Source organism: Poecilia reticulata, chromosome 3, assembly GCF_904066995.2.
Source record: "Poecilia reticulata chromosome 3, P_reticulata-male-v2, whole genome shotgun sequence".
Lineage (NCBI taxonomy): Eukaryota > Metazoa > Chordata > Actinopteri > Cyprinodontiformes > Poeciliidae > Poecilia > Poecilia reticulata.
Window position 1 is genome coordinate 35,343,228 of NC_088832.1, and position 13,929 is coordinate 35,357,156.

Consider the following 13,929-nt stretch of genomic DNA (forward strand, 5'->3'; position numbering starts at 1 on the left):
TGTTTGATACAGAAGATGATGTTGTCCTGCAGCTGCAGCCAGTACTCCTCCCTGCTCCACCTTACTAATTTGGGAGAAGAGTTTCAGTTTCTGAACTTCCCATCAACCTGGAAGTTCAGAAGGCTTCATTGACATCCAGCCTGTAAGTCAACATTCATCTCTGAATTATGCTCAAATTGTTTAAATAAGTGCATCACATTCAATAGTGAGGTTTTGTGTTAAACTAGAATCAGTCAGAAATTAGTTTTTGAGAATGTAGCCCTTTACCTTTAAATTCACTAAAGACCCTTTTTGTGTCTCTCTCTTGTTCTCAATGAAGATCTTTTGTATGGCCAAGAAGAGAAAGGAGCGGCCATCTTCTCAACAACATGAATGTTCTCCCTTAAGGTATTGAAGCTCAAGAGATGTTTTCTAAACTGTTTTTAACATTTTAACACAAGCTTATGTTTGCCAGTTGTATTACTGAGTAAGAACAAATACATATGGTATTTAGTGAAGGAGACTTTTAGCTTGAGATGAGTAGTTGTGTTCTCGCAAACCCTTCAGCAAATCTGAACCTTCTGTCTTCAAAGATGCAACCTTCTCAACCAGATACCATATCAACAAATAAAAACTTGATGAAAATATTGCAATTTTCCAGCAGTCACTGAGCAAGAGGCAGGAGGCGCTGAACAGGTTGCCAGTCCATCAGGAAGGTGGAATGATTTGGAAAAATAACTGAGATTTCAAGTGGTGATTAAAATGAGGATGAAGTAGAGGGCAGTCTAATTAGGCTGAAAGTTTGCAGGTTTGTTTTTCCAAACATGCTTTAAATATTCAGTTTTTCATTGAATATTAAATGACAATCCAAGATAAAGTTACTATATTTTCCTTCTCAGACTTGATTGATTTGAACATTCATCTTTAGATATAAACATAACTGGAAATCACAGATCAGCAACTCAGAGGAAAGTAGAAAAACTAAGTGTGTAGAAATAAATCCAATGTCCTTGTTGGCTGGAAACAGAATCTGAAAACAATAATCAGGGAAATTTATGAGGCATACATGATGGTTCAGGTATCACAATGGCAGTTTGTTCAAATATGTTACATTAGTTATGATTTGGGTTTTTTTCCAAACTTTTGTTCATATTAATTTAGTTGAGCCATTGCATGGTTGATCAGTCATTCCTTTTGCTTCTGGATGATATTCAGCTGGAAGATTTTTTTAGTTTTTTTCTGTTTTCACCTGGAACAGTTTTTATGATGTAAAACTGAGTTGAAGAGGTTTCATGGATGCAGAGACAATGAGGAAGTTCCTTCCATCTTATCCATCCATCATAATGTCCAAGGATCACATCCCCTACTCCAGCATCATTCTAAACATAAGGGCTGAGATGTAATGAGAAGTGGCAAAAGCAAAGGAGGCGGATGAGCAGTGCTCAACAACTGATCAGCTAGGCACCTTCTGGATATTGAGCTGCTAGCCTGTCATGACACTAAAGAAGCCGTCACATAGCAGCAGTCTTCAGTCAGAGGCCTTTGCAGATTTGTTGCAAGACTGACCGCTGCTGGAGATCCTTCAAGCCCACAGCGTCAACATCCATAAGGACTCTTTGTGGATACTTTTACAACATTTAATGTTTTCTGTCATAGTTTAAAGTGTCAAAAGCTGATTTTTTTAAAATCCAAAACTGCTCCGACTCCTCCTCTCTGATGAAGTAATTAGTTGTTCAGCAACAAAAACTGTCACTGGTCGCTGTGGAATAATGAGCATGAAAACCAGGTATTTGTTCAGTTCTACACACCTTAAAAACTGATTGGTCACAAATTTCTAAAAAATAAGAATGAAGGTAAAAGTGTGAGGATTTAGGTTCCTGTGTTGTGTTTTGGTGTAATTAGTGCCTGGGGCGTTTGTGTTGCCCTGCGACAGACTGGCGACCCGTCCAGCTGACCCCGCCTCTCGCCCGAAACGTTCGCTGGAGAAAATTAAATATGAAAATCTATGCAGGTTGTTGATCTATCAACCAGATCAGAAATCAATCAATAACATCTCAGGTTGAAGAGTTGGCTTCTATTTTCAACAAGCAACAAAAGCTTCACATTCAGTAAGTGATTTTTGGCTTCTATAAGCCTCCTTTAAAAACAAAAAAAGTGGAGGCAAATGTTTTCTTTATGTGACAAAAGCTGTGTGTGCAAGAACAGCTGATGTTTAATCACGTATCTGTTCAGTTTTTTATCTGTGCTCATAAATACTTTCATTGTTGCAGGTGCATTGTGTTCACACCTTAAATTACTGAGAGTTGCTGACTCGGCTCAGCAAACACATTCCAAGACGTGGCGTGTATCAAACGTTTGTGAAGAATCCAGGAAACGAAGCCTCAGTCAACCTGAGGACTCAGAATTAAGGTGAGTTTAGATGTGGCTGCAAACAGAGCAGACCTGCTAGAAGTTAAACACAACAGACAGCTGCAGGTATCACACAGCGTTACAGTTACTAATCCAAGCAACGCTGAACTGGTTGGGTTTAAAGGAGCTCAGTGTTTCAGCTGAAGTTTGATTCAGAGTCGTGCACAGAAGCTGAATGCTGCTTTTCCATGTTTGGTTCTGGTTCTGCATCTCCAGAACCAGAAGACCTGAGAAGTCTGAAGGTTGATTCAGCAACAGCAGATCTTTTAAGTTTGATTATTTTTAACTGATAATCAATGTGGAGTTGGTTTGTTTCCATTTTCATAATTTGCTCCTTTTATATAAAAATACGACGTCACAAGAAAGAAAATAAAATCTCAAATAAAACTACATCTTTCATTGTATCTGCTGTTAACAAATATATTTCTAATTAGATTATTAATTTCTAGATATTAAAATAAATATTTAAATATTCTCAATAAAATAGTTGAGAGATAAAATGACTGAACTAGTAAAAGTGGTTTGGTTGGATCTTCTTCCTCTTTCTCACCTTGTTTGTGTGGAAATCAGTTTAAAATATTCCAAGAATACAGGAATGGACATGATTTAATTTTTAATTTATACACATGGCAGGCGTTCAGTCAACGCTTACATCCAGCTTTTTTCCTGGATGTAAAAGCTTACATCCAGGATGTAAGCTTTTACATCCTGGAATAACTTGGAGGCTTTCGTAATGGGTGTTTGAATTAAATGTACATTTTAGTTAACTCAGTTTATTTATCATTTATTTTAATCTGTAGGACAGTTGTGACCACCTCTCTTTTTTCCTTAATTATTATTTGTCTCTTTTTTTTTTTTTGCTCATGCTTTTCCTTGTTTAACTTTTTTTTTCTCAGGTTTTTTTTTGCTTGTTTTTCTTGTTTTTATGTTACATAAAACGTTTTTTTATTGCCTTTTACATGAAGAGGCTTAAATAATTTTTTTACAGTATTTTATTTTCTGTTATGTTTGAAAGAGAAAATGTACAAATTAAATGTCATAGTGCCTTTAAACCTGATAAAAAAATATTTGCTTTAAGTGCTGCTGTGTCGCAATGAGCAGCTACACAGACATTACTCTGATCTCCAGCGACCCCTGGTGTTGTGGCTGCAGATTGTCATGAGTACATATATTTTCGTTAGTTTTCACTGGATTTTAAGGAAACAGCGCAATTAATCATTTGCTTGACTTTAGTGTTAATACCTTTTGTTTCTAGGCATTTAGAGAAAATATAAGTACAAAACAGAAGTTTTTATGTTTTAGCTAAAATAAATAAGACATTCCCCTTGAGGGATTGGGGAGAAGGGGGAAGAGGGAGGCCAATTCCAGGGTCGAGAGTTCGATCCCACCAGTCGCAACGTTATGTTTTAGTGAAAAAATTTCCCACAATTCTAATTTGTGTTATGAAGTAACGTCTGTTTTTTTGTATCTTAAAAACATTTAAATGCTTTTTTGTAACTCAGTTTATTTATCATTTATTGTGTAGTACTGTAAATGAAAACAACACTTTTTATTTGATTGTACTGTATACTATATACTTGATACATTATGTTTTAATGTCCTTAACCATGCCTTAAACAATGTCCCCCTTACAACATGCAAGTCCCTTTGCATGGGATGGGTTGCTTTGAAATGACATGAAAGCTGGAAGCCTTAAAAGTGGTTTCAAGTTCAGGCTCTATCAAAGCACTGGTAAAAGCAAGGCTTAAGCCATAGAATAGGGACTGGCAACGGATACGAGTGGGTTCCCCAACTGGCTGTACTGGAGCCTGTTTGGTTGAGTGGTTTGTCTCTGAACATCTCAAAGGATTTGTGGTTTCATGACTTGGGTGGTTGGGTTTATCCTCTGAGACCTTCTGGCTACATAAACCTTCAGTAGGTAGGCTAGGTTCACTTTCACGGTCATTATCATGGGTCAAACATTCAGTACTTGCTACTGCTTCAAACTTCTCTTCAGAAGGAACTACCGGGTCACCGCCAGGTACGTCATCACAAACGGGTTATATTGTTGAATTCAAGTAGGTTTTTATATTCAGGTGTGTTGTATTGCTTTTAGGTAAGTTGTCACAGCCGGGTACAGTGGCACATTCCAGTAAGTTGTCACATCCAGGTATGTTTTTAGGGTATGTCTCTTTTGGAATCTCATTTTCACACTGTTGACCATGACATTTTACTGAATCGACTGGAGAGTTGGGTCGGACTCTCCGGTCCAGAACTCAACTGGTTTGAATCTTACATAAAGAACAGGGATTTCTTTGTTTCAGTCGGAAACTTCTCATCAGAGAGGTCAAAGGTCACATGTGGGGTACCCCAAGGTTCAATCCTAGGACCTCTCCTATTCAATATTTATATGCTCCCACTAGCTCAGGTTATAACAGGAAATAAGATTAGCTACCATGACTACGCAGATGACACACAGCTCTACATCATGATGTCACCAGGTGACCTTTGACCTCATCCAATCACTGATGCTTAGAACAGAAAAATGTGTGGATGTGCCAAAACTTTCTCCAGGTGAACAGAAACAAAACTGAAGTTATTATTGGACCTAAAGAGGAGCGATCTAGAGTTACAGATCGAGAGTTATAGATCTAGAGTCAATGCACAGCTTCAGTTATTACAACTGAAACCAGCGATCAGCCCGAAACCTGGGAGTAATGATGGACTCTGACCTGAACCTTCAGAGCCACATTAAGACGGTTACAAAGTTGGCCTTCTATCACTTGAAAAACATCTCCAGGATTAGAGGACTGATGTCTCAGCGTGATCTAGAGCAGTGGTCCCCAACCGCAGGTCCACGGACCGGTACTGGGCCTCGCAAGAAATAATTAAATATTTCCGTTTTATATATTATTTGAGTCTGAAGGATCTTTTATTTTTAAAATCCTTTAACCGGATTCTCTCGGTTACTTGCGTGCCAACACTGACTTACACTGAGCCCACAAGCAGCAAAATGAGTAAGAAACGGATCAGATGTCTTTGGAAAGTTTCTTTGCAAAGGGGAAAAGGCCCAGAGAAGAGACAGGAGAATGGATTTATCCGATACTGGTAGGTGAGTCCCACATTACAAGCCGCTCTGCGTAACATGCGGCGACCGGCTGCTAATGAGTCAATGAAGCTTCAAACTGCTTTGCCACATAGAGACCAAGCAGGCTCTGGATATAAGCAACACTTCGGGTGCCATTGTCTCCCATCACTCCCAGATGGGACCGTCTCGTTGCAGAGAAACAAGCTCAGGGCTCCCGTTAGTCGTTATCGTGAGTTAAAATTTTCACGAAAGTAAAATGTTCGTTTTTGTTGTGCATCTGTATCTTATTTTGAAGGGATATGTAAATGTTACCATAGCGACCAGAGTCAGAGCATTTGGGCAGTGGTCGAGAAGAGATGAGTAGAGCTTGTGAGTCTTAAGTCTGGTTTAGACGGAAAGATTTAAGGATTGTCGGACAATTCTCCAAACCTCTGTGACCACAGAGCTGATAAAAGTATAACAGGTTCGATCTGTTTGTGTTCAGCCACACAGCAGGAGCAACACACCACATGAACCGATTCCAGTCACGAACATCCCGATTCCAGAGGATAATCCAGTAGAACCCCAAACATAGCATACGGGAATTTAGAATAACCAAAACATGGATGACGATGTAGAAGCAATAGTGATAGTTTGTGGAGTCATTTTAAGAGATAAAAGACGTAACAAAAAGAAAAGGCGGTGGATAAAAGACAATGGGAACAGCCGCAGTGAGGTCCTTCTCCTGGCCTAGAAGGGGCCCGAAAGGGAGGCAGAATATGACTTCAGGGTTTCCCCCAGTGTATTGTAAGCCTGGTGGTCCGCCATGCTTTACTAGCCCCACCGCCAGACTAAGCATTGCTTGTTTATGTTTTTAGGGGGAAAAAATCCATAAATTTTTCAGCTAGTGTTGGCAAATGTCTGAAGCCTTGCCATCCCAAGACAACCTTTGTGCCTTGGGCTCTTTGGCTTGGTGCCAAAGCCTTTGTGGCTCTTTGGCTTGGTGCCAAAGCCTTTGTGGCTCTTTGTGGCTCTTTGGCTTGGTGCCATATCTGAAGATAACATTGGGAATTAACAGAATCAAATTCCATAAACTAATGATGCATTTTATGCACAATTAACAATGGATATGACATAAAAGCATTTAAAAGTAAAATCAAAGCCATACTTTTATGTGCCCATTATGATAAAGGTAAAAAAAAAAAAGATAAAACTCTCCATCAACCTCTATCTAGATAGATTACACTGTAAATTTAACTATGTATACATTTACATTTTAAATTAAAATTGTACTAATATATCATAAAATAAAATGTGTTCCTGCTATTACACATTTCGCCCTTTAATCTATAATATATTATTTTAGCTTATGTAAAACATACAATAAACAATATTAATGGGTACTTACACTAAGATCATTTAGATCAGGGGTGCCCAATACGTCGATCGCGATCAAGGTTTTGAGTCGATCTCGGCAGGTGACAAACTGAACGCCACCAGGACGCTGAGACCAGCACTTCCTCTTCTGACAGCTTGATCAAAAATATTCACCGAGATCCAAAACGTTTAAAAAATAATAATTATAAAAAGTCAACAAAACATGTTAAAATGAATAATCTCAGTAATTATTGTTTTCAACAAGGTGTTGTACAATTCAGTGCGTTTCTGTTCCATTAACAAAAAAAGAGAAAAAAAGGCGACTCGAGCAGAGCAGGAGTTTAAGTTAGCTTCTCAACCGCCACTGTGTTCATGAGAGGCTTATTAATAATCGAGAAATAAATATCAAGCCTGAAAACCGGATATCATAACGGACTGAATGTTATGTTTTTAATGTAATCTTTTCTCGGTTTGCGGGACACAGGTGGTTGCCACGGCAACGGGTGTGCTTAAACGACAGAGAGAGAGAGAGTAAAAAGGTAGGAGTGGTTTTGAGTTGATCTTCGTTTTGGATTGTTTTACCTTTGTTTATCTTTGCTGTGGCTCATTACACCCGCTGTAGTTTCTGAACGTTCAATAAACGTTCAGAAACATTTGACTAATTACCTAGTTCTTTGTGAGCATATGTCACAACATCAAATAGGACAAATATATTTCATTAAGTTTTAACAAATTCTACCTCGATAATTATGTGAAATTAAATTAATTATATCCCGACTTCAGAAGATTTGCCTTTACCTTTACTGGACTCTGGTTCCTCCTATCAGTCTGTAGTTTCTCATACTGAGGTCATCAAACCAAATTTCAGATCTACCATGACTGACTGACCTGCTGGCGTCAGGTTTGCAACCAGCTTCTGACTGACCTTGGGCAGTGGTTGAGAGGAGATGAGTAGAGCTTTTGAGTCTCAAGTCTTGTTTAGACAGCAAGATTTAAGTATTGTCGGCCGATTCTCCAAACCTCTGTGACCACAGAGCTGATAAAAGTACAACAGGTTCGATCGGTTCGTGTTCAGCCACACGGCAGGAGCAACACACCACACAAGAACCGATTCCAGTCACAAACATCCCAATTCCAGAGGAAGAATCTCACCCGTCTGGCTGCTTCTCACCCAACCCAGCTGAAGGATTCAGCTCCACGGGGCAGTTAAACTCGTTGGACTGAATTCTAACTAGATGATTCATCCACTGCATGCAGATATGAGATGTAAGCTAAACAACCCCAAATGTTGATCCCACAGAAGATCTGTCTCCTTTAATTTTCCTGCAAGATGAAAACACAGATTTTCATTTTCAAATGGAAATGATTGCTACCAGAGTTACTACATTTAAAGGATTACTTTAAATCAAATTAACTTCTACCAGCTGCTGATAACAGGAACATAAATATTCCTGTAATTATAAGAAAATGTTATCACTTCCACTTCTGACGAAACCTAAAAATAGTTTATTACATAAATGTTCAGAGAGACGGGCCATTACAGGCATAAACAATGAGCTGAATGAGGAAACATCAGATATCTGCAGAAATAATAGATGTTCCACACTGCTGACTCAACATCTGCTAAAAACAAGATTATTGTTTGTACTTTAAGTAAATGTAATTTGTAAAAAAGATAGAAATTGATAGGCATATTTTTCAACCTACATAAAAGAACCACAGAAATTATTACATAATTATTTATCAATCATACTTCTGCAGAAGGAAAAACACAGTGAACTGCTTCTAACCACGCCTGCCGTGTTCTGAAAACCTTCAGTTTGTTTCTCATTATCAAGAAGGGGGTGAAAAGAATGTGGGAGGGTGAGAACAACATCCTATCTTCACAACAGGGGCTATCGGGTAAACCATGCATGCAGTCGGTCTTTTCCTACAATGCTAGAGAGCGAGGTCACCTTTTAACGAGCTGCTCGTTGACTTTTCCGCAGCTGCAACAGGCTCCGCTCTTCTCTCCGCACTTGTCCAGCACAAAGCAGGCGGAGTTCTGACTGTTACTCCTCTCGAGTTAAATCAAAGCTTAACGCAGTTCTTGGTTTTCAACAGCCATTTATTGTGGACACGTCTTTCAAAGTTCCCAAAAATGCAGTCAGAACTACAAGAAAGGCAACACAAACCTAAATCAGTTCACAATAAATGGCATATTTACATAAATAAAAGATACAAATAAACAAAACTATACCTCATTAGCCGCATACAACTTCTTCAGCTTGAATGGCCATGTGGCTCTGAGTACGCCAGCCAATGCTTCCCTGGGCAGCACAAAACAAAAGTTCCCCCTCCACATTTGAATGTACACTTAACATAAATTCAATAAAATTACCTCACAGTTAAACTTAATGTTTTACATTAAATAAAATCTAACTACTGCCACCTTAAACTAAACAACAAAAAGCAAAAATAAACCAGATACAGTTGTCTTGACAGCAGCTAAGGCAGGAGCAACACGCCACACGAACCGATTACAGTCAGGAACGTCCAGATTCCAGAGAATAATCCAGTAAAACCCCCAACAGCATACGGGAATTTAGAATAACCAAACATGGATGACGATGTAGAAACAATAGTGATAGCGTGTTGGCTCATTTTAAGAGATAAAAGACGTATCAAAAAGAAAAGACGGTGGATGAAAGACAATGGGAGCAGCTGCTCTATTTGCTGCACTATGATTTGGATGTGACTGTTTTTTCATAGTTAACATTTTTAAAAGAATAAACATAATAAATATATATATTAATGACCTTTACATATATAATAATAAACATTTCCACATATAATCTCCGATATCCACCGGACTTTGTTGTGCGATATATTAGCTGTTTGGGATTCCCCTCTGTCTTATGTCACCGTGCTTTCTGATTGGCTACCTGTCAGATTCAACAGGTTGCATTCGCGTTCCAAGTCAGGGTAAACCCCTCAGGCTGCGATAAAAAGGACAAGACAACCCAAATTGGGTATATTTGGGCTTTACGGGACACCAACATCCAGAAGCCTTATTTGATGGTTCACCCACACGTACGTACACACACATACACGCACGCACGCACACACACACACACACATTTGCGTGGCTATCTTTGTGGGGACTTTCCATTGACTTCCATTCATTTCTACAGCTTAAACCTTATCTTTACCCTTTTCCTAACCCTAACCATCACATACCCTAACCCTATCCCCAACCAAAACTCACTTCACACCTTAGTCTTAACTCTGACCCCTGACCCAAAAACAGGGTTTCTCCTTGTGGGGACCAGGCTTCGGTCCCCACAAGGTATTACAAACAAACAAACAAACAAACACCCTCACACGCACCTTTACAGGGGTGTAACATGTTTACACAACTCAATAATTTAATCTGCATTTGCCATTTCAATATATGAATAAAAAATAATTTCCTTTTAATGTAATTTTATCCTCTTCTTAGGCTGCCACCCAAGGAGAGGGTGGAGGGGTTTGAGTGTCCCAATGATCCTAGGAGCTATGCTGTCTGGGGCTTTATGCCCCTGGTAGGGTCACCCAAGGCAGACAGGTCCTAGGTGAGGAACCAGACAAAGCGCAGCCCAAAGACCCTTATGATGAAAAATGCCTTTTCTATCTGGCGTTCCCTCGCCCGGACGCGGGTCACCAGGGCCCCACTCTGGAGCCAGGCCTGGAGGTGGGGCACGATCGGGCAGGCCCAAACGTGTAGTGAGGGTCTGCTGGGAACGTCAGGTGGAGTCCCCTGTGAGACGGAGCTTTAACTCCCTTTGGACTTTGAACATGTCCCGGGGGAGGAGGTGGACATAGCGTCTGAGTGGACCATGTTCCGTACTTCCATTTCCGAGGCGGCTTATCGGAGCTGCAGCCGCAAGGTTGTTGGTGCCTGTTGCGGAGACAACCCTCGAACCTATTGGTGGACATCTTTGGTGAGGGATGCTGTAAGCGATGCATAAATCCTCCCCACCCCCCGGAAGGTTGAAGGAGCGTGGAAACATCCGCTCGCTCTACCCCAAGATGACGATACCTGAACGGTAAAATTCGCTACATTTATCTCGTGTACAAGGAGCGTAAGGCGCGCTGAAATGTATGGGAAAACATCGGCACGCCGCGTCCCTATGCGTTGCATGCACTGCATACCCACTTTTTGCACCACTGGCCTGTTGGACTCCAGAAGCAGCTGATGGGTACCGGCGGTCGCTGAGGCAAAAACTCGGGCGTGGGAGGAGTTTGGAGAGGCCATGGGGAAAGACTTCTGCACGGCTTCGAGGCGATTCTGGTCCACCATCAGGCGTCTCAGGAGGGGGCAGCAGTGCAGCACCAACACTGTTTATAGTGGGGATGGTGTGCTGCTGATCTCCACTCGGGATGTTGCGCGCCAGTGGGGGGAATACTTCGAAGACCTCCTCAATCCCACCAACATACCTTCTGTTGAAGAAGCTGAGCCTGGGGACTCTGGGTAGGGCTCTCCAATCTCTGGGGACGAGGTCTCTGAGGTACCCCGGAGGTGGATGAGATCCGCCCGGAGTTCCTCAAGGCTCTGGATGTTGTATGGTTATGTTGGCTCACGCGACTCTGCAATATCGCATGGACATTGGGGGTAGTTCCCCTGGATTGGCAGACTGGGGTGGTGGTCCCCCTGTTCAAAAAGGGGGGTCACACTCTTAAGCTTCCCTGGTAAGGTCTATTCGGGGGTCCTGGAGAGGAGGGTCCATTGGATAGTCGAACCTCGGATTCAGGAAGAGCAGTGTGGTTTTCGTCCTGGTTGTGGAACACTGGACCAGTTCTAAACCCTCAGCAGGGGCCTGGAGAGTTCTGAGAGTTCGCCCAACCAGTCTACATGTGTTTTGTGGACTTGGAGGAGGCGTTCGACCGTGTCCCTAGGGGGACTTGTGGGGGGTTCTCCGAGAGTATGGTGTACCAGGCCCTTTGATACGGGTTGTCAGCTCCCTGTATGACCGGTGAGAGTTGGACTCCGCCAAGGCTGCCCTTTGTCACCGATTCTGTTCATTACTTTCATGGACAGAATTTCTAGGTGCAGCCGAGATGTTGAGGGGATCAGTTTTGGTGGACTTAGGATCGCATCTCTGCTTTTTGCGGATGATGTGGTCCTGTTGGCTTCATCAGATCGTGATCTGCATCTCTCGCTGGAGCGGTTCACAGCTGAGTGTGAAGCAATCGGGATGAGGCTCAGTGCCTCCAAATCCGAGGCCATGGTCTTGAGCCCGAAAAGGGTAGAGTGCCCTTTTCGGGCTCAAGACCATGACCAAGCGAAGCTCTCGATTTACCGGTCAATCTACGTTCCCACCCTCATCTATGGTCATGAGCTTTGGATCATGACCGAAAGAACAAGAGCACGGATACAAGCGGCCGAAATGGGTTTCCTCCGCAGGGTGGCTGGGCTCTCCCTTTGAGATAGGGTGAGAAACTCGGTCATCCGGGAGGGACTCAGAGTAGAGCTGCTGCTTTTCCACGTCGAGAGGAGCCAGTTGAGGCTCGGGCAAATGGTAAGGATGCTTCCTGGACGCCTCCCTGGTGAGGTGTTCCAGGCACGTCCCACCGGGAGAAGGCCTAGGGGAAGACCCAGGACACGCTGGAGGGACTGTTTCTCGGCTGGCCTGGGAACACCTTGGGATTCCCCCGGAGGAGCTGGAAGAAGTGGCTGGGGAGAGGGAAGTCTGGGCCTCCCTTCTGAAGCTGCTGCCCCCGTGACCCAACCCCGGATAAGCGGAAGAAAATGGATGGATGGATGTAATTTTATATAAAAGATAACACTCTTTTGATAAATCAGTCATTGCGAAACATCAGCTACATATTTTCTTACTTTTCTTTTAGGAAAATGTATTATTGTATGATTTGCCACCCCTCTATTGACAGCTTTACTAACATGAATACATGATGTGGCTTGATTTATATGAAATTCCACTAACAAATATGGGAAAAAGGAGTTTAATGTATTAAAGCTGCATTAATGTTTTGTTAATGCTTTGTTTTATTTTTAACATCTCTAAAGCAGATTGGGCTTCCCGCTCAGCTCTTCAACCCATCCCATGATGGGAATTATTGCTTTTGAAAACTTAACAGGTGGAGTTATTAGGGTGGCTTAGCTCATCTGGAACAACTTTCAGGTCCTACAGGTTGTTCTGCATTTCTGCTGCTTCCAGAAAATGATGCATGATGGTCCTTGTTGCAGGATATAAATGAAGCAGCTTTTGTAGGACGGACCACTGGTCAGGATGGGCACCATCAGGATGGGCACCTTCACTGTACTGCTGCATCTGCTGCTGATAGACACGGCTGCCTCTTATTGGCACTACTATTCTTCCTTTGGTGGGTCAGAGACCTTCTTCCCCAAAGGAGGAAAATCAGATGGGACTTATGAGGTGAGTGTCTTGCAACTCTTCTTTTAACAATTAGGTGAAAAATGAGTCACAGAAAGAATTTAATAATGATAAGAAGATTATTATGAAGTCTGTGGATGATGTTACAGTTGCTACTCCTATCACTGCTTGTACAGATAAGCATAAATTTGAGCAGATATTAATATTTTTATTGCTGTTAAGATTAACACTTTTTTTGTATTTAGCAGTATTTGCTACTGAGTCTTTGTTAACCTTTTGCAGGTGGAGATTCGACAGAAAACCAACATTCTCTACGACTACCTCTACTGTTATGAGGGAACCTGCATGAGTGGTGACTGTGGGACTCAGACACAGCAGTCTGTGGGTTTAGTTACCGCTGACTCTTATGGGCTTACCTGGAAACAATATGAGACGAAAACAACTAGACAGCTGACGAGCAACCTTCCCTTCGAAATAGGGTGAGATGAAGAGTTCCTCAAATAAAACAACCTTACAACAGCCTCAGACATTTAAAAATTTTTTACTTTTCATTTACTGCTCAATTTAACATTAGTGTACTCTTTTCTCAGATAAGGGGAAAATTCCAACTTACAAGCTTCAGGTTAATCATTTTAAGAATATCAATAAATAATTGATATATTTAGATCAGATGGATGCCGAGGTTGGAAGTTTATATTTAAAATCTGCGGTACACCGGCCCTCCAGGTCTGGATTTAAAGACTA

General features: G+C 41.6%; 1 protein-coding gene across 2 annotated transcripts in view; it reads left to right on the forward strand.

Moving 5' to 3' along the window:
* Positions 1-33: 33 nt before the first annotated feature.
* LOC103460752 (uncharacterized) overlaps positions 34-13,929 on the forward strand; it is a 29,229-nt gene continuing 15,333 nt past the window's right edge. Inside the window, exons 1-5 of one of the 2 annotated variants that reach the window (XM_081605611.1) lie at positions 34-142; positions 320-387; positions 2,250-2,388; positions 13,038-13,227; positions 13,468-13,664. In XM_081605611.1, coding sequence (XP_081461737.1) covers positions 13,081-13,227; positions 13,468-13,664 — 344 coding nt within the window. In that variant the 5' untranslated portion in view covers positions 34-142; positions 320-387; positions 2,250-2,388; positions 13,038-13,080. Of the gene's footprint in view, positions 143-319; positions 388-2,009; positions 2,088-2,249; positions 2,389-13,037; positions 13,228-13,467; positions 13,665-13,929 lie in introns of those variants that run through there. The other variant, XM_081605612.1, reaches the window with a different exon arrangement.